The 22,501-nt window shown below is 45.3% G+C and overlaps 1 protein-coding gene across 1 annotated transcript in view; it reads left to right on the forward strand.

The window, feature by feature from the left end:
* The window catches only part of ADAM12 (ADAM metallopeptidase domain 12), a 390,013-nt gene that overhangs the window by 56,756 nt on the left and 310,756 nt on the right, over window positions 1–22,501 (forward strand). The window contains exon 2 of the mRNA XM_065893995.1: window positions 4,157–4,293. Coding sequence (XP_065750067.1) covers window positions 4,157–4,293 — 137 coding nt within the window. The remainder of the gene's footprint in view (window positions 1–4,156; window positions 4,294–22,501) is intronic.

Below are 22,501 nucleotides of genomic sequence, written 5' to 3' on the forward strand. Positions count from 1 at the left end.
AGACCTTAAAAGCCATGGCTGCAAAGATCCTTGCCTAAGGAACTGGGTCTGTAACTTCCCTTTTCACCAGGCATAATCAGGTCTGAAGATGACAAACTCAGACAAGCAAAGAAGGCACACACGTACCTCATGGGAAAGCAGAGCTGATTGTCACAGATGAGGATTGTGGTAGGAACCCAAATATTCTAATATGCTTTTTTTCCACCATGAGACTGAAGCAAACTGGCCATTTTCTCAAAAGGACAAGTCACGTATCTGGTTACTCAACAGACAGAAAGCTGGAAGTTCCTCCTCCAGATAAGCTATTCACATTCACATTTCTTATTTAGTCAACTGAGTTTTGTTGATGCCCAGATATTTGGAAAAACAAAATGTGTGCAAACTGTATATTTTCTAAGGTCATATTTTTTCCCCTGGGTTTCTAGGGCTTGAATGTGTGGCCTGCTTTTATGGTTTGTCAACAAGATCACTCCATAAAATGCATTCTGATATCTCACAGCTGTGTATAATTTATTCTGTCTATCCATGCGGCACAAATAAAATTTTTATTTGCATCATCTAAAAGAAATACCAGTGTATAAATACATAAGCAAAGCTCATAAGAAACCATCTTCTGACTCCATATACTGCTGGGGGGATATTGTGCAACCATTAAAAAAGCTGAGCGATGGCTTCATTATCCATGCAGATAGATCATAGATACTGTGCTCAGTAAATAGCGGTTATTCAATTTCTTTAAAAGGTTGCAACATTCCCCAAGTGCTGGCAGAGTCTGCCTCTCAGTTCTTCTTGGGATATTTAGAAAATAAAGCGTCTTAGAGGGGGAAAAAAAAATCAGCCCCGAAGGACTTCTTTTGATTAAGACGTTGGAATATGTAGGTGAAAAGGCAAATGTCCAGTGGTTGGAACATTTTGCCTTTAGAAGAGTGAGTAACTGTCTTTCTCTGCTCCTAGGAGTCTTGGAGGATAAAGGTCCAGGGGACTAAGGATGTTCTTTATATTTGGTTCATGCAGCTTCAGTTTGATTATCGAATAGGAAACCCCATGAAGGTGCCCTGCCCAGCTTCCCCCAAGTCAAGGATGTGGCCTCGCTGCCTCTCCTGGTTCCCCGACTGGCAGAGGCAAGCTAGTGATGCAACCAAGAGACCTGGATTTCATGGCACCATCTCTTTCTGCTAAGACAGGCAGCTTCTGAACGAGTCCTGTTAAATGTAAAGACATTTTCTCTAGGTCGCTGAGGCCTGGGTGATAATCTTCCATGCCTTTGAGCATTGCGGCCAGAATAGCCATGAAAACCGTCGCGTCTTCTGCGGCTGGGTGGTGGGTGATCCAGAACTCCGGTTTTAGGTTTAACAAGCCTTGGGCAATTGGATTTGCGATTAAGTACTCAATTTAACAAACTACTTGCATTGGAAACTTAGGCTAACTGAACTGCCAGGAGTAGCTTATAATCAAATTGGTTTGTTTATGTAGAGGAAATTTGAAAATGTTTGCAATCACTTTCTGAACAGTTTTACCTGACTTTTCAGAAGATTAACATGTCAGCCAGGGTAACTCTTGGCACGTGGCGTGGTTTTCACTGGCCGAGGGGAAAGTTCAGACGGATCTGCCGTTTTCACCCCATAATTGTGGGTATTTCAAAGCCTTCTTAATCCAATTCAAACAACACACCAGCACTCTTTCAAGATAAGTTCAGTTAATTGCACTTAGTCCTGCTCTGCAGGAGCTGTGTAACTGGATCAGAACTCACATTGTTTCAGTAAATTCCAACATGGGAATCCCACTGAGGGTCCTGAGCAAGAGACCCGGGGCTTGGCAAAGCTTAGAGAGCGATGCCGATAAAACCAGTTGGTGTTCTTCACGCTTCCTGTGTATGATCTACCTCGGGCCTCCCTGCCCTTTGCCTCGTTTTATGGAAAAGGAACGCACTTGCTGCCCATCTGCTGACATGTTCTTTCCGCGGCTCTGGATGGGGCTGGAAGGTTCTCATCTTCACGTCTCATTTCTATGCTTCCCATCCCAACAAATAAAGGTCTTTAGTCCCTGTGCATCAGAAGTAGCCCCTCCCCCCCCCACTCTACCACCACCTTGTTTTTCTCATTAAATTTTATTTTGAAATCATTTTAGATTTACAGAAGAGTTACAAGGACAGCATGGGGTGTCCCTGTAGCCCTGTTGTTTCAGGGTCCTGGTTACTCTCTGAAATGGTCTTATTCATTCAGCCGTCTCTCTCCCAATATAATAATACAGGTCACGAGGGCAGCTTGATGTGTGTCCCTCTCTTAGATATACAGGATGGAGAGAACCAAGTGTGCTGGGACGAAGCTGTATTTAAGAGACGAGGGTCTCCACAGTGTAGGCAGAGGGGGCTGGCTCCTGGTGACAAGAGGGCGTCCTGGGCTGAAGCAGGAAGAATGGGCTTTTTGAATGGAAGGCATCAGGTCTAGCGGGCCCATCACAAGGCGAGCATTTAATAGATAGTTGGTGAATGAGTGAGTGAGTGAATGAATGAACAAACAGATAAGTGGGCCAGAGACTGGACCAGGACTGATGGCTAATACGTGGTCGGGTTGGTAGTGATGCTGGGGTGTGTCTTACTCCAAAACCCGTGCTTGTAACAACTCTGCACCATCTTGGAGCACATTGAAGGGCATGAAATCAAGCCACTGGATGAAGTTCATTTATTCAAGGTCTCTGTGCCATCAGTGACTGCCCCCTCTGCAGGCAGGAAAGACTTCTGATGAATTCCATGCAGACAGCCATTCTTTCCTCCATCCTGTCTTCCACTGATGTCCACAGATGTCACCACCTGGAGCCAGCCCCCTCCGCTTGCACGGCTGGAACCCTCATCTCTCCAACACAGGTTCATCCCTGAAAACTCAGCTCATCGCAGCCCTGAGACCACAAGCCCTGCTCTCCTTGCTCCCCGGGCCCATGGTCCTCTCTCTCCCTCTAGTGCCCCATGTGGCCGACGGCCCCAGCTCATCCCCTCTGCCATTGGCCATAGTCCCAACTTTCGGTTCATCCTTGGTCCCTTGGCGCTCAACAACTGAGAGTTTTAAATGCTTCGTGACCAGCTTGAGAATTTTCCAGAGAGGCTGTGTCAGACAGTTAATACTCAAGTAGTAATCCTTTTGTAACCTGAATAGAAATGCAGACTTCCACAATGAGGATGATAAAATGGTGTGGATTTAAAAGTATTTGGAGACCTGTAAAATGTCTAGGATTAAAATTTCAATACCATTTGTGCCCAATAAATGCGAACTCTTTAGTAACTTGAAACTGTGGTATTATGACTCAGGTCTGAAAATTATGAGTCCTGGTTGAAGAAATGGGAATAACATGTGAGGAATCAGCTCCTGTCCTTTACCTTGAGGGATAGACTGTGGTCGCACCAAATAGCAGGAGGGTGACCTCATAGGGGAGCTAGCCCGGAGAAATTACCGTATTTGTTAAGAAAGCAGTACACTCCCCAGAGGAGAACAATGTTACACTTTCCATTAGGATTGTTTATGGAAATGGGGCTACACTGGACCTGGGTCAGTATATTAGCTGGTTTGACAGTACCCCAGGAAACAAGATCCCATAATAGTTGATAGAACGACTTGATTTTTTTTTTTTCCGTGAACCAGTCTAGTCAGTCTGAACTTGACAAATTAATTTTGTCTATAGAATCACTCCCATAAGCACATAAAATTAGCCTCCATAAGTACAGAGAGCAGAGTTGGCATTGTGTTTAACTGATTCGCTGGAACTTAAGTAAATGGATTTAGTCTTAATATAGCTAAAGCCCTGAGACTTTAACTAGAGCTGATCTTAGGCAAAGCATTAATTCATCATCTAAAAAGTCACAGCTCGTGGGTTTTTGTTGCTCGTTGAAGGACAGAATTATATACTTTGACGATGCTAATCACCCAGCACATGCCACAGGGCTTGAAGGAAAAAATTAGCTCTTGTTTTCTTTGTTACAAAATTTTTTATGTTCGATTGACAGAGAATTAATCAGTTTTAACACTTGACTATGATTTAATAGATCATGGTGTTTCCCTGGCCTTATTCAACTTCCAGATATTTTCATTGAGTCATTGATGTCATACTTCTGATGCTAAACTCTTCCGGACTGGAATAAGCATGGGCATTTTTCTTTGTGTTGTAGGGGTGAACTTGGGAAGCAGATTCGTACCTTCCGTGCAACAGGCCGGCAAGAGGGACGGGAGAGGAGCTTACGAAGTGGTCAGTGCCTCTCTTTTGAATGGAGACCCGTGGAACCCAGTGACAAATGCAGACACAAAGGTCAGTTTTTTTGGTTTTGTTTTTCTTCTTGACTTTTCAATGACTGAAGTTTAAAAATCACATTAACTGCATTCATATTCTCTTATTCAGGTTTTGTCTTTATTTTAATTCCAACTTTATCCTTCCTTATGAAGTGAAATCTTCATTATTAAGAAGATAAAATAGAGACTGGTTTTGATGTGACAGTCCTGATGAGTCTCTCAACACTGTTTGTGTCTGTGGAAGCTTATTTTTTCAAGCACACACCAGGGATAACATTTCCAGATATACAACTTTCAGCTCATTTTACCTGAGTGCTGGATCTTTTTCTATATTCATGTCTATTTCATTAACATTTCAGTTTTATCGATCAATTACTGGTAGAAACATTTTAATGCAACTTTTAAAATTTATTTATTTATGTTTGGCTGTGTTGGGTCTTCCTTGCTGTGCGTGGGCTTTCTCTGGTTGCCGTGAGCGGGGGCTACTCTTTGTTGCAGTGCGCGGGCTTCTCATTGTGGTGGCTTCTCTTGTTGCAGAGCACGAGCTCTAGGCGCTGTGGGCTTCAGTAGTTGTGGCACGTGGGCTCAGTAGTTGTGGCTCATGGGCTCTAGAGCGTAGGCTCAGTAGTAGTTGTGGCGCACGGGCTTAGTTGCTCCACGGCATGTGGGATCTTCCTAGGCCAGGGCTTGAACCCGTGTCCCCTGCATTGGCAGACAGATTCTTAACCACTGCGCCACCAGGGAAGTCTCTGTAATGAGTTTTAATGCAGTTTTATGCTTTGTTTACTTTGACACATGTTTGATTTGAGTCTTCTATTATGTAAAAGAATAATATAAAATAATTGAAATATTAGTGATGAAATTTCATATTTTGATGAGTTTTGTCTGACAAATATAAGTGAGTTTCTTAAATTTCAGAATTGTTGGAACAGTTGGAAAGGGATAAAATCTATAGAAATATGAGCTCTTTGGAGAGATCATACAGATGGCTTTGTCCTTGTGTTATGTGGAACTATTTTTAGAGTATTTTTTATAATAGAAAACAGATTTTTTTAAAAGAGCAGTTGAGATTGTGAAAATGTTCTGTAGTGTTCTGGAAGGGCTGCGGTGGGCCACCTTTGTGTCCATAATGATAATATGATTTACATCATTATTTTATTTTCTAAAGAGGCTTTCAGCTGAAAGTGAGCCTTCAGAAAGGTTGGGTTAAAGGATCCAAATGCCAAATCTAAACTTCTTCAGTATTTCTGCTTCATGGAGACTGTTGCAGATGGAATATACAAAGTATAAGTCAATCACGGTGACATTGATACTGTTTCCTAGATGAAAAACTTAAGACACTAAAGAAAATTTCATCATGCTACTAATTTACAAAATGAGAAACGATACGATAGATTCAGAAAGAGAGAGGTATGCTATGTTGTAAAGGAAGTATATCTTTAAAATATTCATAGGCACTAATTAATAATATAAAAATACGGTACAATCTAAAGTTACTTGGGTGGTGGAAGCCTTTATGGGAGTTTTTCCCTGGTGGTAGGGTTGCCAGATTTAGCAAATAAGAGTACAGGATGCCCCGTTAAACTTGGACTTAGGTAAACAGTGAATATTTTTTGGCATAAGTCTATCCCATGCAATATTTGGGATACTGTTGTTTATCACAGTCCAGATTTAACTGCCGTCCTGTGTTTTATCTGGCAGCCCCCCTTGGAGGGCATCAGAGCAACAAGCTGATAAAGGTTCTCAGTATGCCTTTGGAATGGACTAGTTCAGGTTGGCTCTAGTTTCTGACCTCCAGCTTCATCCTTACTACCAGCTAGCCACCTTGCAGACATCAGGAGGCATACCGGAGGGGGTACTGGCACACGCGCCCTGGCCAAGCTTACAACCTGATGGCCGGGGGCCACCAGCACCATCATTGTAGAAAACTAGGAAAAGCCATTATTGTTTGATCGCTGTCCCACCTCCTCTAGGGGTCTGCATCCAGGATTAGAACCAGGCAGGAAGTAGGCACATACCTACTGGCTAAAATAACTCCAGGTCACTGACATTATTTAAGGGGACAGCAGCCTGGGTGGTTTGGGGAACAGCATCTTGTCGTAATGCCGTGGGGCTCATCTCAGCATGTGGCTGTGGAGTCAGCCTTATGGCTCTGTAATTACCATGTGCCCCCTTAATTGGTGGTTAACCACTAAGACCTCGCATGAAAAGGGTGCATGTAAATGTTAACGTGCGTGTACCTGCGTGCCATAATTCTTCACAGGGTAGCTGTGTATGTTTTTTGTGGGAATAAGGGTTCTGCCAAATGGCGTGTTTGTGTACGTCTTTCTTCGTCATCAAAATAACAGTCAATGCTGTAATTTTATTTTATTAAAAAAATGTTTTTTGGGGGGGGATTTATTGAAATCTTTCCTTTATTGTGCATCTTCAACGTCTAGGACCAGTATCCTGTTTCTCCATCCTGAATTCCCCCCCAGAGTGCACAGCTGGGGTCAGCTGCAGTGGCCGGTGTCTCCGTCCTGAATTCCCCCCCAGAGTGCACAGTTGGGGTCAGCTGCAGTGGCCGGTGTCTCCGTCCTGAATTCCCCCCCAGAGTGCACAGTTGGGGTCAGCTGCAGTGGCCGGTGTCTCCATCCTGAATTCCCCCCCAGAGTGCACAGTTGGGGTCAGCTGCAGTGGCTGGTGCCTTTTTGGCCACAACATCTTTTGTTCACTAAATGGCGGGGGACAAACTTTGTCGGCAGTGCCTCATTTTGGTCATAAATCTGACCAACTTTGGGGAGGCAGATCCTGACCAATTTTGTCCCATGGTGCTAAGAAGGCTTATTCCTACATCGAGGATTCTGTGGATAGGCCACTCAATGTGCTAATTTTCAGATTAGGCCCTGTTGACAGTCTAAAATTCTCTGGATCTCCCATCTTACTAGTCTATTATGATCTGGGAAATGTTTTCCCTTGTTCCTTCTTCCCACATCTAGAGTTGCGCTATTACAAATATTCTACATAGAGGTATATATACGATTGATGGCCTCAAGACACTTAGTCGTCATTACTTTGTTGGAGGCCTCGTTAAATATTGAGTGATGCAAGAGACAACAATCTTGTAAAGTAGATGGGATATAAGTAACACTACTAGGAACTAATTTTAAACTGCGTTAACGGGGCGCACCCTCAAGTACGCAGAACATACCCACTTCATGACTATCCTTGCTGCACAACTATGCCTGCAGGACCTTAGAATACAGGCTTCTAGGTCTGCATTCCTGCTTTCCTGCTCCCCTGTTTTATCCCTTGCTGCCTTGTTTCCATTCAGCCAGTCTTTGACAATTTGACTTCATTGGTCTGAGGGAAGGCCCAGGCATCAACTTGATTCAGGCGAAAGTACTCAGATTCTCTTTTTCTCTCTCTCTCATCTATGATGGAGATATATCCAAATGGGGTAGTATTATGTCCTGTACAAATCAAGAGTCAAGCCATCATTGCCACCGATCACGTAGTTGAAAGAACGGAGCATGGGGAGAGAACACGACCTTGTGGGCGTTGGAGAGCTTCCGGCATTTTGTTTGTTTACTTGCCGTTGTTTTGATCTATAACACACGAGTATAAGCTTATCTGCTCTTTCCTCCCTCTTAGGGTCATTGTAAGAATGAGATGAAACGATGGGTGTGAAAATACATTAACTAAAAACTACCACCCCAATGTAAGGTGATATGGAGAGTTTAAAGTTTCTTTAGGGACCAACCTCCAATTTCATGTCCTAAAAAAATTTACTCTGGATCCAGGGAAGACATATCAAGATGGGGTTGATTGTGAGATGACCTCAGTTGAGCTCAGCCTTTGAAGGCTCCAGGAAATTTCCAATTTCCAGCTTTCTCACAGGAGAATGAAACGATGGAAATAGTATGTGAAATGGAAAGTAAAAAGGCAAAAGGATTAGAACATGAAACCAGAGCTTCCCATAGCATACTGAGGATCTGAAAGATCAAATAGCTGCTCATTAAAATGGCAGAGGTAGAGTCTGCTGCATTGATTTCCATTTGCTTTGTTTCCCGGCTGAGAAAACCAAGCCCTGTTTTTCCCCCTCAAATAACCATCCCCTTTCACGCCTCCGCAATCAGCCTTCTTCTCGGAGGGGTCGTCTCATCCTCCCTCCCCACCTCCTCCCGCAGGTCCTCTGCAGCCCTCTGTAGCAGCTTCCACTCCCAGCATTTCATCACGACCGGTCTTGCCAAGGTCATGGGTGGCCTCTCAACTTCTAAAGCCAGAGCATGCCCCTCGCTCTTTATTTTCCTTATCTTGACGCTGATTCTCTCCTTTGAAACTCTCACTTCCTTTGGCTCCTGAGACCCTGTTCGCTCTTGTTTGCTCTCGTATGGTTTTTTGGGTTTTTTTGCGGTACGCGGGCCTCTCACAGCTGTGGCCTCTCCCGTTGCGGAGCACAGGCTCCGGACGCGCAGGCTCAGCGGCCATGGCTCACGGGCCCAGCCGCTCCGCGGCATGTGGGATCTTCCCGGACCGGGGCATCCCACCGTGTCCCCTGCATCGTCAGGCGGACTCTCAACGACTGCGCCACCAGGGAAGCCCTTTCGTATGTTTTTAATTCTTGCCTTTGGTTCCTCTTCTCGGCTTTGCCCCTTAACTGTTAGTTTCCCCTGAGTTTCTTCCTCGGGGCGTTTCTGACTCAGGGCTCCTGCTGGGCGTGGCATTCCATCCTGCGGCCTCACTATCCACCTGTGCAACGGGGGGGCGGGAGCTCCCATGAGTGACAGAAGCAGCCACCGCCCACACACGGGCTCCTACTACGTGGGACGTGGATCTGATCCCCTCACCGTCGTCCTCCAGCATACACTGACTGACAATCCACATCGCCCACCCTGCCCTGACGCCTGAGATTGGGTCACTGGCTTCCAATGGATTTTACGCACCTCCAGCCGGAAATTCCCAATTGCCTTAATGGACTGTGTCCCGATGCGGAAACAGCCCCCCAGCCATGTTCCCCACTTTGTGTAGGAGCCTCTGGAAGATAAGATTGTCATCCCCCAGCTCCGCTCAGATCACGGGCTTGGGGACATCTCATCCTTCAGAAGCTTCTCACGATATCTGACTCAGGTTCCATCACTTGGTACCCACTCTGAAGGCTTAGCTCCCACCTCTCAGCCATCCTGCGCCTCCGTGGCAGCCTGTTGCCTAAATATGCCGTGTTCTTTACTGCCGTGCAGAACTGGCATTTGCTTTGTCCCTGCCACCTGTGTCCTGCTCATTCCTGAAGCCCCAGCTTAACCAGCACCTTCTCTGTGCAGCTCATCCTGACCTCCCCAGCCACGTCTGTCCTTCCCAGACCTTCGTCCTAATCAGTCGTGTCCGTGACGCGCAGGCACACCACGCACGCGCTTCACTCGTGCACTCTGAGCCTGCGGACATGCAGCTTAACTCACACATCCATCCTCTGATCTCCCCAAGGAGCGTGTGGCCGGGGGATCAGCCGGGGTCGGGGGGGGAGGCGTGATGGGACATCGGGTGTCCGCTGTTTCCTCTCTTCCTCCACCTGAAACAGGGCAAGTCTCTCACTCTCTGAGAGCGAGTCTGGTTTTTCAAGTGGATGTCATTATACAGCAGGGACCCCAAAATAAGCAAACTCAACTGTGCTCAACCCAGCGGGGCTCAGGAGAGAAGAAATGGCCACATTGAACTTACAGAAAAGCACAAAAACCATAAGGTACTTAGAAGATTACTGTTAACTCTGCCTTGGGTACCGCTTCGCCTTCTGTGCTGGCTTGAGACCCTAACTCTGCGAGACTTGGGACTCAGCTCTTTGGCATGGATCATACTGTGCTGTCATCACTAGTTTATATTTGTGTTTCTCTCACCAGCCTGTGCCCTCCCCGCGGGTGGTGGCCTCAGCTTTATTCCTTCCTTGTCCCTTAGTGCAGTGTTTGGCATCCAGTGAGGATACGGGCTCTGAGCCTTCCTCTGTGCCTGGGGACTGGGTCGCTCACTGGCGTGGAGGTGCCTCATGCTACAGAAGATAGAGGGGACAAAACTCAACCTTTGCATGTTATTCAAACGCCAGAGGGTGCCTGGAGAGCCTCTCCATTTCTGTAGAGAGGTACAAATCACTCTTGGATGACCTGGACTTTTCAGACATTGCTGACCCCCTTGTAGCGAGTTTAGGTTCTTTTAAAATCATTTTGGAGGTCTTTTATTGCTTGGAAGAACATGACATTTTTCTCTTTTGTGACTGCTAGGGTTCTACCTGGAATAACTCCCCACGTGTGCCTCTCTGTCCCGGTCCTAGAGAGAATGAGTTTCCTCTTCTCTAAGGGAATATTCTGGTCATTGCAGGAGTTGCTGCAGGCCGGCCGGTGGTGCCTGCGCTTGGCTGAGTGAGCTCAATGGTTAGCCTTTTGACTTACGGAACGTTGAGCTTACATTAGCTTACAAGCCAGCCAGTAGCACTTCCTCTTAGGAAATAATGTTATTAAAATACCTCCTGTGAGGCTTCTCATAAGAAAAGTACAGTGGTTCCAAAGTTGGAACATTATTTCTAGACTGTACAGTCTCTTAGGATGGTCTGTTCTCTGCCTCCACCCCCTGTCTCTTAACTCCCATTGGACTCCCAACCCTACCCCTTGCCTGACACTCCCCATGAGGCTATGTCTGCCACACAGGAGGCTGTTTTTCCGGCCTCACATAACCTACCTAGCCAAGATTCTGCCCACCCTTCTGGGAGAGGGATTAGTGAGGTAAAAGCTGGCACCCCTATATCTTTGGGAACTCAACTGTTTTTTAAGAGTTGATGGCAGGCAGAGTGGAAGGAGAAAAGGCTTTGGAATATACAGAAATGGCTTCACACTCTTGCACAGCCTCTGCCTTGCTGTGTGATGTTGGGCAAGTGACAAGCCCTTGCTGAGTCTGTTTTCTCATTTGTAAAGGAGATGATGATGGTTACCCTGCTGTCTGACATAGTGCCCCCGGCGTGCTCAGTAAATCTCAGCCACTTTCCTTTCCCTTCATTCATTCTGGCCTTCCTCCTTACACTAGGGCAGGGCCCCTCAGCCCCAGCCCTGTTGCCACTGGGGTGGGTAGTTCTCAGTTATGTGTGTAGGGGAAGGGGGCTGTTCTGTGCATTGTAGGATGTCTGCCAGCATCCCTGGTCTTTACCATGAGATGCCAGGAGCACCCTCCTCCCCAGCCAAGTCAACTCAAAAGGCCCTGGGCTGGGGTGTCGGGGGTGTGCATAATTCCCCAGGTTAAGAACCCCTGCACTAAGAGAAAGCCGAGAAGGCTAAGGAAACAGTTACTGAGGACCTTTGCTTTGGATGGAGCCACAGGTCAAAAATTGGCAAACTTTTTAAATGAAGAGCTAGACAGTTAATGTGTTCAGCTGTGTGGGTCCTATGATCTCTGTCACAGCTACTCAACTTTGCCACTGCGGCTTAAAAGGTAAAAGCAGCTGTAGATAATAAGTGAACCAGTGGGTGTGGCTGTGTTCTGATAAAACTTATTTGTGGACATTGTCATTTGAATTTTATAATGTTCATGTGTCATGAAATGTTCTCCTTTTATTTTTCTTAACCATTAAGAAATATGAAACCATTCTTAGCTCTGTCAGTGGGCAGTGGGCTGGATGTGGCCCTCAGACTGTAGTTTGCGGCCCCCCCCGGGCTAGACATACTCTAGGTATGATCACACCAGGTGCCCCCAGCAGCCCTGCAAGGTGGATGTTGTGTGCACGTTGTAGGGGAAGATGCAGAAGCTCACAGAACAGGAAGTGACAGGGCTGACAGCTAGATTCTGAAGTCTAGTCTTTCCGTAGCACTCGGCTGCCTCCCAGAAGATCTTTAGCTTTCTTTCCCTTGTGCATTGTATCAGGACTGGTTCATCAGTCTGGACTCCAGAGGCAAGATCTCGGCTCAGAGGGACAGTGTGGAGGTCTCTGGCCAGCCCTTTCCCCGGCTGTCAGTCCTGCCCTCCGAGGCAGCCCTGGCTTTCTTCAACTGCATGTGAGGGCTTCATCCCCGCTCCCCGCCAGGCCTTTCCGTGTTCTTGCTTCCTCTTTGGTCAGCACACAAAGGGCAGGAAGCAAGCCAACACGTTGTGCTTGTTTCCACTGTGTCCCCGCTTCTGGTTGCCCACCACTCAGTCAAGGAGGGCTCTGGGTTACATATCCACAATGGTCTCTGCTAACTCATTTATTTCTTGTGACCTCTTAGCAAGGCCTTAATATCATTTTCCAAAAAGTTGTCTATTGAATCAGGTCTCCCTAGAGTTTCTGCAACGTTTTTTCCTTCCCCAAGCTTGTAGCGTCATCATAGAAATGGGTCTTTTTAAAAAAGTTATATTTTAAAATAACAAATGTGGGTAATGCTAGGAGATAGAGTGGTTTGCATTATTTAAACAGAGAGGCGTTATAAAATATATATTTTTTATAATCCTTGGGTAAAACTCTCCATGTTTGACTGATGTGTTGAGCATATTTGATATCAGGAGAAGAAGAGTTGGATGATGAATTCTGTTTTCAGCTTTTCATCTATTCGTCCAAGGATAGGTAAGTGTCTGCTGTGTCTCAGGTTCAAGATCAAGTTCCTGTGACCCAAGAATGGGTGAGACTCTATCCTGCCCTTGAGGACCTCAAAGTTTAGTGAACTAATGGTTGTAATAAACTTAATTAAGTATTTAATAAGAGATATGTAATTTTTAAAATAAGTGATTTTAGAATAGCTTTTTTTTTTTTCAAGAAGTTGCTTGATGCTCATTTTCTTAATTTTTTAATTGAAGTCTAGTTGATTTACAATGTTGTGTTAGTCTCAGGTGTACAGCAAAGTGATTCAGTTATACATATATGTATATATATGTCTATTCTTTTTTCAGAAAAAGAAAATCAGAGTAGCTTTAGATTTACTGAAGAATTGCAAAGATAGTATGGAGCCGTCCCATACTCCCCACACCCAGTTTTCCTATTAGTCACATGTACATCTGCACGGTGCGTTTGTAACAATTCATGATATAGAGCTTTTTATATTTTAACCTGAATTCTTTAAATAAGAGAGAAAGGTCCTGGAGATTGAGGACGTTTAGAAGAACATATAATTTCTAGAAAGGATGATAATTTATAAATCAGAGTTTAGACTAAAAAGCCTATCTTCCCAAGAGAGAATTCATGTGTATCAATATTTCATTTAACAGTTTCATATCACATGAAGGCTGAGGAAACCATTGCCTATGCCTTGACTCTAGAATTTCTCTGAAGTTAAAACATAAACAGCGAGGGCTGTACCTTCATAGTTGCTCAATAAACAGTCCTGATGGTGATGAGGCTGTTTTGTTCAATTGAAATTTAAAGCTCAGATTTAAAAAAAAATCCTCCTATGTTTTTCTTAAAAAGTGTGAAATATTTTTAAACTTATCACGAGAGTGCCTACAACCAAGTGCATAAAATCATGTTAAAAACAACAGAATTGAGTGCTATTATGTGACTGTGACATAATGCTTATGTAGAGAGTTCGTGTGAGATTTTCCTTTCATGTTGATTAAACATACTCATGAACCCCCCATTTCTCACACACATCCCTGTAAGCATAAGATGTGTGTTTCTCAGTGACGTATACCAGCATTTTACAATTGGACTTTCATTACTGCCTGCCTAAAGAGAAAAATTAAATTAATTAAACTTTGAATTAAATTTCTCTTTAAAGAGGGAAATTAAACACTGAGGAATAACATTTTGTTGGGTAGTTTTAAGCTTTGGAGTGGAATAAACCATTGTAATACCTAAGAATTTTCACCTCCTCCCCAAGTACCAATTTTTGCTCCTTTGAGGGCAAACATCCACCCATTGAGAATGCATGATGGGCACCACACATAAATGGGCAAAAGGAAGTGCGTGTCTCCCAGGACTCCAAGTGTTTATAGAAACGTGCCCATTGGAGATTTGGGGAAGGTAAGAATAAAAGCTGATTTCTCCCTCCCTCAAAGGCTGCTCTTGTTAGATTTTCTTAAATTAATATTTATTGGCGTATACTTGCTTTACAATGTTTGCTTTTGCTAGATTTTAAAAAATAAGTGTTTTATATGAGAACAGTTGTAGATTTACCAAAAAAATTGTAAAGATAATACAGAGATCCCATATACCTCACATCCAGTTTCCCCTGTTATTAACATCTTAAATTATTGTAGAGCATTTGTCACAGCCAACACTGACACATTGTTATTAACTAAAGTCCATGCCTTATTCAGATTTTTTTTAACATCTTTATTGGGGTATAATTGCTTTACAATGGTGTGTTAGTTTCTGCTTTATAACAAAGTGAATCAGTTATACATATACATATGTTCCCATATATCTTCCCTCTTGCGTCTTCCTCCCTCCCACCCCTCCAGACAGTCACAAAGCACCGAGCTGATCTCCCTGTGCTATGTGGCTGCTTCCCACTAGCTATCTACCTTACGCTTGGTAGTATATATATATGTCCATGCCTCTTATTCAGATTTTCCTAGTTCTTACCTCATGTCCTTTTTCTGTTCTAAGAGTCCATCCAGGTACCACATTACATTTAGTCATCATCTCTCCTCAGGCTCTATTTGGCTGTGGCCGTTTCCCACACTTTCTGTTCTTGATGATACTGAAAATTTTGAGGGATACGAGTCAAGGGTTTTGTAGAATATCCGTCACCTTGGGTTTGTCTGATGTTCTTCTCCTGATTGAACTGGCCTTATCTGCTTTGAGGAGAAGTCCACAGAGATGAAGTACTGCGCCTGTTCTACCACATCGAGGGCACATACTGTCAACAGGACCTGTCACTGCTGATGTCAACTCTGACCAGCTGACTGAAGTCATGTTTGTCAAATTTCTCCACCGTAAATTTCTTTTTTCCTTCCTTTCTATACTGAATTCTTTGGAAGTCACTGTGCACATCCCACACTTAAGGAATTATGCTTCACTTCCTTGAAGCTTGAAGTAGCTACATAAGTTGTTTTGAATTTTTCAGCACGTGAGAGTTGTCTACTTTCCCTGTTTATTTATATAGTCAATTGTTCATTTATCTAAACTTGGACTCGGGGGTATTTATTTTATATTTTGTGATATAATCAAGCACTGTTTTATGTTGTTCAAGTTGTTCCTGCCTTGGCCACTGAGGATTCTTCCAGTCGGCTCCTGTGTCCGTTGGATATGTGTCCACTATTGCATGTGTATGTCTGTGTGTGTGAGCCCTTTTTTACTTTCTGTTGCAACAAGATGCACCAGGTTTATCTTATACACTTCCCGTCCCAGTCCTAAACTCAGCCATTTCTCCAAGGAGCCCTGGTTTCTGGGGAAATGGTATTAGAAACCAAGATCTGGGCGCTGGGTGTGCTCACTGCTACTGTAGTGTCATTGCTTCTTGGTTTTGGCAGCTGACAAAACAAGGAAATATGGATGTGCTCTTGCTAGATTCCAAAAAAAAACCAATCTCGAATGCTGGATCGTGACTGAGGCACACCATATATTTAATTTAAAAAATTGTATAGTAGGAAATATAGCAGGAATTTGGCCTTTTTAAAAGAGGTATAACTATACCGGTCAAAAAGGAAGAGTGGCTCTTTTCAATAAACTACATCAGTTCTTGAAATCAAACCCAATTATTTGTTCTTTTCCCTAAAATGCTATTTTAAGGATTTAACTCCCACCTCTCTAGCATTTGACCTAACTCTGGCTTTTCACACTCCTTGAGTTGGTGATGCCTCAAGGCTGCCTTTCTGCTAATTGCTTGAAATTCATTTGACCTTTTCCTAAAAGTGGCAACAAAGAGGTTTTCTTCAGCTGGCATAACCATTTTTAGGTACAACTGTTACTTAGCAGAGGTACTAAGGGTTCTTCGTTTTGCGCGAACCTACTAGTTTTCTGAGCATGTGATTTAAAGACATAGTCATAAACCCAGAACAGAGTTGGTGAGAGCACAGAATTAATGAGACCAGGACCAGGGTTATGGGTTGTGTCTCCATTAGGATCCCTGATTCCTGTGGGCGCCATTAGCCTGCCTCCATTCCTTGGCCCTCCCCGGCATGTCTAACCCCAGCAGGCATCTCACAAAGGACCTCTGAAGGCAAACTCAGAGACCATTATGCATACTCCATTGCCCATCCCTGATGTAATGATTAGCAGAGCTATATTTGTATAGGTAGGTGACAGATTTTACATACTTTTCCCTAACTTTTGTCACCCATGACCCACATGCGAGATTTTAGCTTAATTACAGAAGCAAGTCACACTGAATAGTTTATATATGCTTGCTCTACATATTGATTTTTTCCCTCAAACACAGAAAAAGAATATAAATGATTAAAATGAAGTCTGTTATCAGGCAGGCACATTATGCCATGTGAAAAGTGTCTCAGACCTTCAGCAAATTCTCTATTTTTTTCCATCCAGTAAGTGCTTCAGGGCTGCCATGTACCGCTATGCAAATTAAATCCTGCAAAGCTTGGGGAGGCAGGGTCCATTTGGTCCCTAGATTTGAGGGTGGTGGCCCTGCCTAGGAACCAGGCACTGTTCAGGGGAATTCTGTCTCACAGTTTAGAGGGGAAAGATTTTGCTGATTAAAGATGATCCTGCTTTTCTATTGAGTTCTTTCTGCATATTCCTTTAATCAGTAAATAGTTATTGAGACCTCATGGTATCCCAAGGCCCCGTGCTAGGCACTAGAGGTATTTTGCCCTTTTGAAACATGCGTGAAAGCTGGCAATGTCATCTCAGAACGACTTTGAAGCTTTTGCTCAAAGAGAACCCTAGGAAATGTCAACCCCTTCTGTAGTACAAACATCAGGAAGAGTTAAGAGCCCACCAGGGGTGGAGAATTTTATCATAGCTCCTTTGAAATCTAGCCTCTTCTTTTGCAGTTCAAAACAAGACCACTGGGGCATATAATCTTTGGTTGTGCCTATTCAGTTAATAGGAATGTGTTTGCATTGCCAAGAGTTATTGCTGGTTTTAGTGTCTTAAGGAGAATACGTGGGAAAGCATGAGATCCCCAGAGTTCCGGGTTGGCTAACACTGGCCTCCTATGTATGTGTCTCTGCCCGTCGGGAGTGCAGATGGCAGACAATCGCTGTCTTCCCATTTTCATGTCTGCATTGTCTTGGAAGAGTTCAGAAATCCGGTTCTGTAGACCCCCTCGCCTCCTGGCCTAAGTAAGGGGAGAAGGGAGCTTTTTAAGGTTCATCTCCAGAACAGTCTCGGTGGAGTCCCAGAGCTGTTTTTCCAGCCTGCCGTTTCACTGGCAGGTAGCGAGCTTTGTCTGGTTCAGTCTGGAAGCGTTTCTGGGAAGGCAGCTGCCCCGGGAAACGCCTGTAATGGGCATTACACAAACTGGTCTTCCTCTGGGCTCTGAGGACTAAACTGAGACTCATCTTCATACGGCAAACTTCAGCTGTCCAGACAGGGTTAGAAGGAGCTGTTGTGGGGAAGGGCAGAAACAGTGTGCCGAAGTCAAGTACAAAACACTGAGTGCGTTTTGGTTGGTTCTAACAGGCAGGCTCGTGGACACATTCTTTTGGCACCAGCGGGCATTATGAGGAAGGAGCTGGCAGGCGACACTGGCAGGTGGGGAAATGAGTTGGAGAAGCTTTAAAGATCTTTTCCCATTAAATCAATGTCCAGAAGCTGTAGAAACGTATGTCTTCAGTTAAGTAAATACCTCAAAGACAACACATATACATTTTTCTGTGAAACCTTACCAGTTCCAACTGCCCATGTCTTCAGATTCCAAGAATTTCCGCACACACAGGATTGGCCTCTTCTACTCATTAACCTCAGAGGCGACTCCTTTCAAGAAATTCCTATGGCCATGACAGCAAATTAATTTCACTATTTTATTTGAAGCAGCTGAGACTGGAATAGCCAGCCTCAGAGTTTCCTTGCTTAGATTTCTGGATCAAATGGGAAGAAACAGTAATTAAGTGACAAGTTCTAGCTTCTATACAGACCGCAGGAGCCTATGGTAACCCTCCCTGCCTCTGCCTCCTGATGCACAAAGGGTCTTAGTGGAGATTTGGAACCGTACTCTTCCATCACCTGCGCTCTGAGAGGCAAGTTGCAGTTTTCTCTGGATACTTGCACAAATGACTCTTAATAGATAAGACACCATCAGGATTGGGGTTTGGGGTGAGGAGTTTTCAGATGAAGCAGGGCCTTGGATGTCCTGCTAAGAAGTTAGAATTCCACTCAGAAGACACTGGAAAGCAACGGAAGGTTTCTGTGGAGTCAAGTGGCATTTGGGGCTGTAGTTTTAGAAGAGGTTGGAAATAGAACATCTGTTTGAAGAAGGAGAGTGCTGGCAATGGGGAAGGTAGGCTGTGCTGGAGCCAGAAAGCGGGGTCCAGGCCTGGGAGACGACCAGAGCAGGGAGACAGCCGAGGGGCTCTTGTTCTCTGCGGACCCCATGCAGACCCATCGCGTTGCCTCGGTGAAGATGAAACCAGGACGGCAGTGTGACCTGTGGGCCTGATTCCCCTGTTGGTGAAGGACGAAGGCCGGGGCCTTGCTGTCATGGATCTTTCTCCCCAGAGCCTCGTGCTTCCGGCTGAGGCATTTCCACTGTTGGATAAACACATCTGAGCAAAATGGCATTATCCGTACCCCTTGCAGCCCTCTGGGGAGAGGAAGTGGAGTTGGTCTTTTTAAACAAAATATACTGCACCCATATCATTCCCCAAATCACTGCACTCCCACTGCATATGCAAAATCATCGCCCTGCCGTGGTTTTGGGGTGAGGGTGAGGAGGCAGCCCACACGCTCCCAAGAGGCCACTCCCAGGGATGTCACCCTAGCAGATTCTCCTTGGGTCAGGGACTGTCATGCAGAGTGGCAGGTCCAGTGGTGGTGTGGACCCCTCGCCGGCCCCCCCCCCCCATCACTGAGGCCATCAAAGCTGACTGTTCACAGCTGGCGTGGTCATGAGGCGTAGGGCCTCAGGCATCAAACCAAGCATGGCCACTTCCTCACTATGTGACCTTTGGTAAGTTACATGACCTCTCTGAACCTCTGCGTCCTCATTAAAATAAAAAAATACCTACTTCAGAGGGCTCTTACTAAGACTGATAAGGTGATGTTTAAGTGTTCAGCACATGCCAGGATTCACCGTGTTTATTGTAATTATGATTTATTATTACTGTTGTTGTTATTTATATTTCCCATGCCATGAAACGTTCTTGGAAAACCTGGTTTTTAGTGACACAGCCTGTAAGTAGCATCTTAGTGAATTCTTCACTCTCGAGCCCCCTCAGATCCATCTTTCTTGTTGTGGATGAATCTTTCTCCAACACAAATCTGACCACATCTTAGAACTGCATAAAATCTATCAGCGACTCCCCATTTCCTTCAGAATAAGACCCAAACCTTTAACGTGGGCCTACACCCCTGTTGGTGACCTGAGCCCCTCTGTCTTCCTCATGCTGTATGCCACTACAACAACTTACTTACAGAGGCTCATTGCTGCTTCTGTGCTCTGCACAGTTTTTCTACCCACTCTTTCCTTCCCTGCCCGAAGACCCTCCCTCATGTCTTCATTTTTCAGGACTTAACTCAGAAGTTACCTTTTTTGGTTGGTGTTACAGACCAAATGTTTATGTCCCTCCCAGATTTACATGTTGAAGTCCTAACCCCCCAGTGTGATGGTTTTTGGAGATGGGGGCCTTTGGGGAGTAATTAAGTTTAGATGAGGTCATGAGGGTGGGGTCCCCACAATGGGATTACTGCCCTTAGAAGAAGAGGAAGAGACCAGAGCTTTCTCTACGCCACGTGAGGACACAGTGATGAGGTGGTTGTCTACAAGCCAGGAGGAGGGCCCTCACCAAGACCCCCACCATGCCAGCACCCTGGTCTAGGATTTCCCAGCCTCCAGAACCGTGAGAAATAAATGTCTGTTGTTTGTCACCCAGGTTATGGTATTTGGTTACAGCAGCCCAAGCAGTCTAAGACAGTTGGTTTTTCCTGAACTTGTCAGGGCCACACCCTTTGTCAACTTCTGGCTGCTGCCAGGTACCCAGCCATGCATCCATCGTGGTCCATATTATCCACACATAACACTTGGTTTGCTTATTGGTTTCCTAGGGAAACTCTGAAACCTTTTTAAAGGCAGATACTATGTGTTGCTCATTTCAATATCCTCAGGGTCTAGCCGTGCTTGACACACAGTAGGTCCCCAAAGACATTTGAGTTAATATTTCTGTTTACTTTGAGAGGCCTTTGTTTTTCATTTACTTTTATCTTGATTTTATTTGGGTCTAATGCTTTTCTATTTGGGTTTGATGAATGCCACGAAAAATAAAAAATCGTTTTCGTAAATCATTTAGCAGTCAAGCATTTTCATGAGTAATTGAGCAATCAAGCATTTCCCTTAGGCACTTCCATCTTCAAATTATTGAAAATGTGACTATAAACAACAAGCTCTTAGGCACATCTTTTTTCCTAGAAATGTACGTGTCAGTCTCTTGATTGATTCAGGTGTGTCCCAGGGTGTAAGTGGATGGTGCTCCCAAGCTTTGTCCGAAATGAGAAGCAGAACTCGGCAGGGGGTGCTCCCATGGCTGTAAACAGCAGCCAGACGTTGGCCTGCAGCCCTGAGCTCACCCCTGCTGTACTCTCTCTGCATTAAACTCCCTTTAGCGCACCCATTTCCCGCCATCTCTGCCCCCGCACCGCTCTCAGCTGGTTTCTGCTTTGCCTCACCTGGGCCGTCGGGTCTCCTCTCTAGGAATCAGATGGACTTCTTTTCCCACAGTCTTGGGGCTTCTGCTCACGCCCCTCTCTCCAGGTTTGACGCCCTCTCCCCCTGTAGCTCCTCTAGCGGCCCCGTGGTTGTACCCCAAATGCCCCCCCACACCACCACCCCCTGCCGCGCTCTTCAGGACAAAGTCGGTGGTCTCACCCTCCACAACCGCTTCTCATCTTGCTCCTGACTCGGCTTCTCCTCCGGGCTTCTATCCAGAAGAGGCCCAGGAACCCTCCTGTGAACTAATGCCCGTTCTGACCTTGGTGCATGTGTCCCTCTACCACCCACCTCATCACATGGTGGGTGAGCCTCTTCTTTGCCTTAGAACCACCTTCTTAGGGAAGACTTCCGGTCACCTCATGTAAGCAGGTACCCACTCTGTTGGTTGCTATAATTGTTCTCTGTGTCTTTCACATTGTACCTTGCCATTTTGTTTGCCTGTATCCTGGTTTAATGTCTGCCTCCCTCTTGGACTGTCTGTTCCAAGAGGATGGAGACATATCTCTTTTGCTCACCACGAGTCCCCAGAGTCCACCACAGAAGCTTGTGTGATAAGTACCAATGCTATCTGGGTGGGTGGGTGGGGGATGGATGGGTGGTGGATGGATGGGTGATGGGTGGGTGGGTGATGGATGGGTGATGGATGGATGGGTGATGGGTGGATGGGTGATGGGTGGATGGGACCATCACCTGGAAGCAGATGGTGTTACTGAGACTTCTGTGTTCTCTGCCTCCCTTTTATGTGGGCTCCTTGGGCCTCTGGCCATTCCTTACAAGATCTCAAAATGTGCTTCCGTATCCGGGGTGGGAGACTTTGCCCTCAAAGAGCATATTTTGAATTTTCTGAACTGGCATTGTGGTAGCCAGCCTCTCAAATGATCCTTGCCTTTCTGATGCCCCCTCCCACATTGAGTCAGGCTTGGTCTGTGTCCCCAGTAGAATAAGGCAGAGGTGACAGTATGGGACCTTACACTTCAGCTTGGTCTCTTGGATTTCTCCTTTGGGGGAAGCCATCTGCCAAGCCACAAAGATGCTTGAGCAACCCCGTGGAGAGGCGCAGATTGCCGAGTCCTCCAGCCAACAGGCAGCACCAACCTGCCATCTTGAGCGGATCCTCCGGTCCCAGCCAAGCCCTCAGGGGACTGCAGCCCCCACCGACATCGGACCCCACTACGTGCGCGACCCCAAGACGGACCCTCTCAGCTAAGATATTCCAAGTGTCTGCCCTAGGGAAACTGTAAGCAAGTTAAATGCTCTCTTCGTTTGAACCAAAATAGTTACCTCCCACGTAAGAATGAAGCAAGTAAGTAAGAAGGTGTCGTTTAAAATTAAAGACAAGAAGAAAATCCAAAGGCTGAGGACTTGACTTTCTCATCTCTTCTTCTTATGGTCTTAACTGTACTGCCAACGTATCACCTTTAGCATCGTGCTAGTTTTACAAATTACTGGTTTTGGAGAATGGGTTTAGATGGAGAAATT

Source organism: Phocoena phocoena, chromosome 16 (genome assembly GCF_963924675.1).
Source record: "Phocoena phocoena chromosome 16, mPhoPho1.1, whole genome shotgun sequence".
Classification (NCBI taxonomy): Eukaryota; Metazoa; Chordata; class Mammalia; order Artiodactyla; family Phocoenidae; genus Phocoena; species Phocoena phocoena.